This window comes from Ricinus communis, chromosome 5 (assembly GCF_019578655.1).
Source record: "Ricinus communis isolate WT05 ecotype wild-type chromosome 5, ASM1957865v1, whole genome shotgun sequence".
Classification (NCBI taxonomy): Eukaryota; Viridiplantae; Streptophyta; class Magnoliopsida; order Malpighiales; family Euphorbiaceae; genus Ricinus; species Ricinus communis.
This window is the reverse complement of record NC_063260.1, coordinates 4,490,335-4,499,183: the sequence shown is the minus strand read 5'-3', so window position 1 is coordinate 4,499,183 and position 8,849 is coordinate 4,490,335. Positions and strand designations below refer to the sequence as shown.

General features: G+C 27.6%; 1 protein-coding gene across 1 annotated transcript; it reads right to left on the bottom strand.

The window, feature by feature from the left end:
* Positions 1-436: 436 nt before the first annotated feature.
* LOC8279712 (glutamine synthetase nodule isozyme) lies at positions 437-3,721 on the bottom strand. The gene is made up of 12 exons (XM_048373511.1): positions 3,505-3,721; positions 2,880-2,919; positions 2,649-2,752; positions 2,473-2,521; positions 2,239-2,345; positions 2,034-2,121; positions 1,693-1,821; positions 1,513-1,587; positions 1,375-1,428; positions 1,246-1,283; positions 987-1,146; positions 437-885 (listed from the first exon to the last, which is right to left on the bottom strand). Exons 1-12 carry the CDS (start codon positions 3,576-3,578, stop codon positions 733-735), a joined length of 1,071 nt encoding a protein of 356 aa, XP_048229468.1. The 5' UTR covers positions 3,579-3,721; the 3' UTR covers positions 437-732.
* Between the last annotated feature and the right edge of the window lie 5,128 nt (positions 3,722-8,849).

The following is an 8,849-nucleotide window of genomic DNA, read 5'->3' as shown; positions in this document are numbered from 1 at the left end:
ATAAATTTCTAGTTTTATTTTAATATTTTATCAACTTCCGATGCCACATTAGTATTTTACCGGAAATTGTTGCTGGAGATTTGAAAATAGAAATCTTAAATTTTGTTACAATTTTGTAATTTCTGAAAAGATAAGAAAAAAATTAATTAAAATTTCAGAAGTAGGGGTCAATTTGAGTAATTAGGCCATTTAAAGAGCAGTATTTCTAGCTCTTAACGTTAATTAACAACTGCAATGTTTGGTCTACCACCATTTACAACAGAGGAATACTTAGAATAAAAATGGCATTGTCATTGTCACTGTCACTTGTCAAGACATGTTTTTAAGGACAGAACAATGAGGTCCAAAACAGACAAACCCCTTGCGTTGTTGGGTCAAATAATCATAGTAAGAGGGAAAAGGAAGGAAAGAAGAAGAAAAGCAGTTTAAAAGACCCTTTCAAGAAATGGCAGAAATTTCCCCCTTCAGTAATCTTATTGAAGGAAGTTTTAAACCATTACATTATTCAGACACTAAGGCAGAATCCACTAGCGCAAGGAAGCAATAAACCAACCTTGCTACACCTCCCATACAAGGGCCAAATGAAACAATAGGAAACAACCATTGCTTATACCAAGTCAAAACAACATTCAAAGTTTCCCTAATAAAAACACAGTTCTTTCTGCACTTCATCTCATAGAAAGGCTAGAAACAACAATGTTTTTGAATTTTTGGGTCGGGTGCCAAATTTGCTTATGGTTTCCACAGGATGGTTGTTTCTGCAACCATGGATGTAACAACATATGGGTCCATATTGGAAGCAGGCCTCCTGTCCTCGAAATAACCTTTTCCTTCCTTCTCAGTGTCGCGGCCAACACGAATTGATGCCCCACGGTTTGCAACACCCTGTATAAGGATATATCAAATAAGTTTTCGAATCACCATCAACCGAGTACAGACGTAAAAGGAAATTGGTTTCTTTCTGTTTCAACTTATTCATTTTATACCCATTTGAAAGTGTTGATGTCAGCTGTTTCATGTTTCCCAGTGAGCCTCCGCTCATTTCCTTCACCATATGCAGCAATGTGTTCTTTGTGCCTCAACCCCAATTTTTCAATGGCTTTCTTGATGATCTCATAGCCTCCTTCATTCCTCATTGACTTTGTACTACAACATTACAAAAGAACAAAAACAATGAATGATTGATGTCCAATTATGCCAAGATAAAAAGAAGTATTTTATATGTTCAATGGTAATGCATTGTACCTGTAATTTGTGTGTGCCCCGGCACCATTCCAATCACCCTATGCAATAAAAAATATGAATGAGAAATGTACTATGTAAACCAATAAAACAATACCATTGAAGCCCAAAAGAAACTGGAAAGGGTTTGACCTGAATTGGTTTGGGATCAAAAGAGAGGACTACTCCAGCAATCTCTGTAATCCTCTGTTACAACACAAAAAGATACTTAGGACAACAGGACAGATGGGAACTATGTTAGTATCTTCAGTACTCAGCATTGGACATTACCTCCAAAATGTAGCGAGCAACCCACAATTCATCTCCAGCTGAGATACCAACTGCAGGTCCAACTTGAAATTCCCACTAAATAACAGACAAAAAAAGGGTTCAGTTCTGGAAACCGACATAAACATAAAACAGATGCTTATTAAAAGGGAGGGAGAGAGAAGAAGAGTGAAAGTATTTTACTTGGCCTGGCATCACTTCTCCATTGATACCACTAATGTTGATACCAGCATAAAGACAGGCCTTGTAGTGTGCATCAACAATGTCTCTGCCAAAGGATTTGTCAGCTCCTGCACTGCAGTAGTATGGTCCCTATTGAACAGGGAAATAGAAGCTTCCAATTAGACAACTGGGCACAGTTGTAAAGTAATAAATGAACATAGGTGTCATTACAACTAAAGTCAAGATTTAGGAGCTTCAGATATTTCTTACATAAACAGTCCTCAAGAATCAGTGTTGTATTTAAGACCAATAAAAACAAGCTCAAAACTCCAGGAATTGGAATTCAAGAAGTTCAGAATTACCTGAGGGCCAGGATAACCACCAACGGGCCAGCCAAGAGGCCATTTAATATCTTTCTGCAACAAGGTGTATTCCTGCTCAATACCATACCTGTTTTTTTCCAAATCAAGATGCAAGTTAAGCGTGTATAATTGTAAGACAAGACTAATCAATCCACAAAAACAATAATAAAGTGCAGATCCAGTAAATGTTGATATTAGCACATACCATGGCTCTTCAGCAACAACATCAGGATGGCTAAAAATCTTAGCAGCTGCGTGTCTCTTGTTTGTTGGAATTGGCTCACCTGCTGGTGTGTATGCATCACACATAACCTAAACACAGTAACTTCTAAAAGTTATTGATAATTAAAAAACAACAAAATTAAGAACAGTTCTAAAGCAGCACAAATACAAATTGAATAAAAAAAAAAAATCAAGGATATAATGACAAAGCACTCACAAGGATATTGTTACCCCTCCTGAATGGATCCTTGAAAATAGCTTGAGGGCTGTTTTAATAGAACAGATCAAAAAAATTAAAACAAACATCAAGATTTGAAGAGAAAAGACTTAAAAATCAAATAAACAAGCAGTCTACAAAAAGCAAGGAAAAAAAACAAGAATAAAAGTCCTTACTATAGGATCACTTCACTGTCTTCACCAGGAGCTTGACCAGTACTAGAGCCATCATAATTCCATTTAGGAAGCTTCGAAGGATCACTAACTGGACCAGGTAGAGTCTTTAAAAATAAACCCAAAAAAAAAAATATCAAATTAGAAGAAGAACACAACATCAAATAAATTGAAAAAAGAAATAGTGTTTTCTGTTCTGAAATTTTCTGTTTGTTTCGTGTACAAATTGCTTACCCTGGCTTTGCTCCTCATATCCATGCCAGATCCACCGATCCTGTTCAAGAATTTGACAAAAAGATATGTAATTTTGAAGGGAAAAAAAAACACAGTAGACAAAGTGAATGGTTGAAAAACATGAATAAGTGCAAGAGTCCGTTGCAGAAGATGATAAAGAAAACAACAATGAGAAAGAAAAAAAAAACTCAAAATCCAACCTCCTTAATAATATATGAGGAAGATAAAATGCTCTGTTCTCAACACAAAATCAAAATTACCGAATAAATTGAAATAAAAAAATTAACGTTGAAGACTAACCTTTGTTAAAAATGAAAAAAAATTAACACTAACAAGTACATGAAATAAAAACTGAGATCTTTACAGAACAAGAATAAGAAAAAACAAAAATCTAAACCCAAAAAGAATAAAACTTTTTTAAATCCCAAAACACAAAGAAATCAACAAGAGGTTTCTTTTTAAGAAAAATGATGTTTCTTATACCATATACATGCTTGATCAGCAAGAGAGATGATCAAAAGACAAAAACAAAAACACACCCAACAACAGAGACAAATCAATATACTTATAACTAATACTTGTATACATTATTATTAAGCAAGTGTGAGTAGGTAAAGCAACAGACCATATGTACTCGGCGATAATCTTGTCAGTGGATTCTGAGAGATTGAGGTTGATGAGATCTGTAAGAAGAGACATAGTTCCCAAAAACAATGGAAACCTAAACACTTTACAGAGTTTAGTGTTGAATAATATTAGTCTCTCTGTATGTGTATTATGATGTAAACACAGAGTATGTTGCTTATCAAGAAAGAGAGAGACGTGAGAAGTCTTGAGGCTTTTGTGTTTCTTTTATACTGCTGTTGCAGTGTTGAAGATATCAAACAACTTTTTTATCTTTTTATTTATTTCTAATGAAATAATATAAAATTATTTTTATTATATATTATCACTCGGTAAAAGATTATATTCGATGTATTATTTATTAATTAAATTATTTTTAGAGATAATAAATGTTATTAATTAATTAAATCAATTTTAAATATTAAAATTAATAATTATAAATTATAAATTTATTAATAAGTAATAATCACTAATTTTATTTATTTCAATAGTCTTATCTCGTGATTAATGAGTAATTATTTTTAAAAATAAAGTTATAATAATACAAAGAGGTAGTGGCTGGTTCAACGGAGTAGGGATTCTGCTTGTGTAAGGAATCTGATCAAGAGGGCCCGCTTTCATTTGTCACCGGGTACTTGCTTAGCCGGTTTCTCCGATTGCCATTTCTTTATTGACTGATTGATTCCCTCAATTTCACTCTCGCTTGCCTTATTCAACTCTTCTGGAATTTATGTGTGTATTATATAGTTGAGATTTAAACTATTAATTATGATATTCAGTAGTAATTTTAATATATAACTATAATATTATTACATAAAATAATAATATTATTATTATAATTAAGATATTAATAATAATTTGTAAATACATAAATAAATTATTAGTAAATGAATTACTATAAAGGTAAAAATCGATCATACCTTATCGGAATAATATTATAATTAAAATATTAATAATGATTTGTATAATCCATAAATAAATTATTAGCAAAGGTAAAAATTCATTATACCCTACCAAATATTTATAATTATAAGATTTGAAAAATAATAGCTAAATAAGTAAGATCTTTTTTATAATTTTGTAAATATTATTATTGTTATTATTATTTTAACGAGAATAGAATAGTTATAAATATTATATTAATATCTTTTTATTATCTAAATTTATTAAAATATGGATTTCAAAAAAAAAAATCAAAATATGTATTATTCGTATAATGATCTCAAGGTATATATATATATATGGGAAGTAGTGAAAAACTATTCGAAAGAAGCAAAAATATAAATGCTAAAACTATATATTGACGTCCATTAGTTCTTTGTTGACCAAAGAAAAAATATAAGAAACCAATAAAAAAAAATTTATTGTGTAAAAAAGTCAATAAATTTTGAGTAATTTTCCACATTGGAAATGTCTAATGGAATATCGCCATACTGAAAATTTTCATCACTTACATAAATCATTTATATTTTAAAATAATATTTTAAATTCGAGCCATTTTTATTTAAAAAATATATATTAGAATCTAAATTAATTATTTATATAATTCAGTATATAAATATATTTATACTTAGATTTAATATTTTAATGCAACTACTTTATATGAAACCTGTTTCAGTTAACTATTTTTATATTATCGTCTATGTTATTTTTAATTTAACAAATCAACTTATTTAATTTTTTATAAACTAATTTTGTAAATTATTTTCCTAAAAGATATCAATTTATATATTTTCTCTGAAAGTAATATTTAAATTTGAAAAAGCACTTCTCATATAAAATTTAAATTTTTTTCACTCGTTAGAAATTAATATGAGCAATAATGTTGATTGGTAATATGACAAAAAGAATAGTCCATTGGTAATATGTCACATTGGGGGTGAAGAAAATAATACATAAATATAATATAATGGAATAATGTGAAGAAAAGCAATGGTGTCCTTTGCATATGGGGGGGAAAGCAATGGTGTCAAATCATACACTCTGAGCAGCAATCACCATTCCAAGTAAAATAAGAAAAGAAACAATTTATAAAAAAATTAAATTAAATTAAATCTAAAAATAGAGAAAAATTCAGCTTTTTATGTGATAGTGGAAATACCACATGTAATCATTTATAAGACATTTTGACTGGTTTATTGGTTCTTATTAATTAATCTTTAAAATAATATTATATATTTTTAATCAATCAATGGTTATTCTTTTTCTCTTTTTTAACCTTTCCCTTTGTTGGAATGAAAAGAAAAATGAAAATATATGCCAGAGTGGGAAATAAGTTACTCGGAATCAAGGATAGGGGCACTACTTACGACTGACATCGAACGGCCATGAACAACTGCGACCATTCCATGAAAATATTAAAGCTATGATCATCCGCTGCAGTCTGCCCTTTTATTATTAAATCGTTTATCTTTACTCATTCTATGCTCGTGTGAAAATTAATTATTTAATTTTAAAATAATATGTATTTCTAAAATTAGCATTATAACTGTACAGGGTTTTTTTTTATATTACTATTTTCTCAATTTAGTATATTATTTTAGTTCTTTATGTTTTGTATTAATATTAGTTTAAATATATAATTACTATTAAGAATATAATTAATATATTATTTTTGAGTTACAAATTATTAGTTAATTAAAATTAATTTATTAATTAATATTTTTTAATAATATGATTAAAATGATATTTTCTAAAATTAGAATTATTATTCATCTGGAGTTGAAATTGTAGAATTAGACTTTTATTAAATGAATTATTATTATATTATTAAATAAAATTTATAAAATATCAAATTAATTTAATTAACTCATAAATTGGTAAAACTTTATTAATAAATTTATACATTTATTTTTCTCTGAATGTATTTTTGTATATATTAATATATATTTAGTGAAATTAAAAATTATTAAGTATTAAAATTATTGATTTATTAAATATATAGAAATAAAAACTACAAAACAGTACAAATTTATGAATTAAAAATAAATTACATTTATAAGTCTAAATTAATAAATTACTGTATAAAATAAAAAATTATTATAAAAATGCAAGTTGTACATGGTTTCTAATCCAACAAATGGCTGAGATGAAAAAGAATTATATCTAAAATAATTTCCTAATAGCTGCAGTTTCTTTTAATTTATACAATATTAGGATTAATTAACAATATTATTTAAATAATTTTAAATTATTATATTAATAAAATTTAAAAATAGTTAGTTTATAATTTTTTTAAATATTTTAATTAATGTTAAATATTATAAATTTATTAAAATATATCTATAAATTTAATTTTATAATTAAACGTACAAGTAAACAACTAATTTATATTTAATTTTAAAATTCTGATTGTAATAATTAAACTTTAATAAAATTAAATTAAATTAAAACTCAGCTACATATAAGCTAATACCGGAGATTAAGAACTAAAATTAATTCAGTGTATGAAAAGAATATTCTTTCAATATAAGAATACATGGAAAAAGAAATTAAAAAGGAAAGCATTTAATAAATAAATAAACTGAAGGTGGACCAACAATGGGGGTGGTTGGAACCCAGTACCTGCTCAGCCAGTGGAAGTGAAAACAAGGCATGCGGTTGTACGGTGAAGGACGTGGGCCTCTTTTATTTTGTAAAAAGACATCGGTTTAACCGTCACGTGTCGTCGTATCCGAAATATCCTAGCAAGAGTAGGTCCCATGGCCACCTCGAAACTCCCAATCAGATCATTTTTAAGAGTGCTTGCTTAGCGATAAGAATTTCTGATAATCAAACTTTTCTTTTTTTGAAAGATTAAACGTTATTTTTTAAAGAGTATTATTTTTGACATTTTAAATAATATTCAGATTAAAATATGGAAGTATTTAGTTTCTTTTATCATATTCTATAGTATATTATATTTTTATAAATATTCATAATTTAATTTTCCAATTTTATTAGATAATAGATTAAAAAATATATTATTATTTATTAAAATTAAAATAAATGGTGAAATTAATTTTCAAATGTGAAAAACTAAATCAAATTTTATGTTATTATAAAAAATAAAAGAATTTTATGATTTTATCTCATGAAATATAATTATTTTTATCAGAAAATTAAAATAGTCTAGAAATACTCTTAAACACGTAACTAATTAGCGTGGTTACTAGTCATTATTAATGCGGCTGAAGATCACTGGCTGACAATGGAAGTTGGACTACGAGGTTGGTAATATCTGTACACGTGGCTAAATCATGGTGCTATAACGTAATGAACAGATTTATACCGTAAAGAGACTTGAATTTTGCCTTTAAAGTTTTGACTGTTGACTTCTATGGAGGCGCAGATTTTACGGTTTTAATCCCTTTGCCTGTTTATCTTTTAGCTTTCTTTTATTGATAAATATCATATGAGTATTATTATCATAATTATTCTTTTTAATATCTTAGAATATAATATGAAAGGAATACACAATTAAAAATAATATAATATTTAATAAAATAAAATATTTAATATAAAAAAAGCCTACATGCGCTTGTTTTACTTTTTAAATATTGTACAAAGAAATTATATTTATAAATAAACTAATCAAGATGTCTAGTTTTAGAATCAATTGTTAAATTTTCTGCAAATTTAAGGGTTGAAATTTATATTAGTGTAATATGATTTATAAATTAGTTGAGCTCTTAATTTAGATTCTTTAACCGTTTTCATAGTAGCACCTTCTTCGAAGATATATATGGTAGAAAATATTACCAATTTATTTGTTTTTGGGTTTTTTTTTGGATATTTTTCTTCTAATTTACTTAGGGAAATGACCAAATGCTTTAGACAAAAACGACAATAGGAAGGAAATCTCTTGCAAATCCAAAAATAAATTTAGTTATAAAAGGGTTAAAATAAAACCTTTTTGCTCCTCAAACTTTTCCTAATTGATAGAAAGTGACCATACCAAAAAAAATGGAACCCCAATTGCTAAATCTTTAAATCTTGCACTAATTAAGACACACTTATTTCAAATACACATGCTAAATTGCTTATCAGGGATATATAATATGGTTTCTTCACTTTCCCAACTATGTGTTTACATCCCATATATGCAAGGCACATTGACTGAAAATGGCTGTCCCCTTCTACCCTAATAGGCATTATCTTTAATTTTGGGTTGAAAAAAGTGTTGGAGTTGGAGATCAGCACTGCCAAAATAGCCGCATCTTATAACGATATTTATACATATATGTATGACAATAAAAAGTAGAGGAGAGGAAAAGGGAAAGAAAATTATATTTTTTAACAAAAGAAAGGAAGTTAAAGCAAGAGATATATATAAGATATTTCTTTTTTGTGCTTTTATTTATTTTT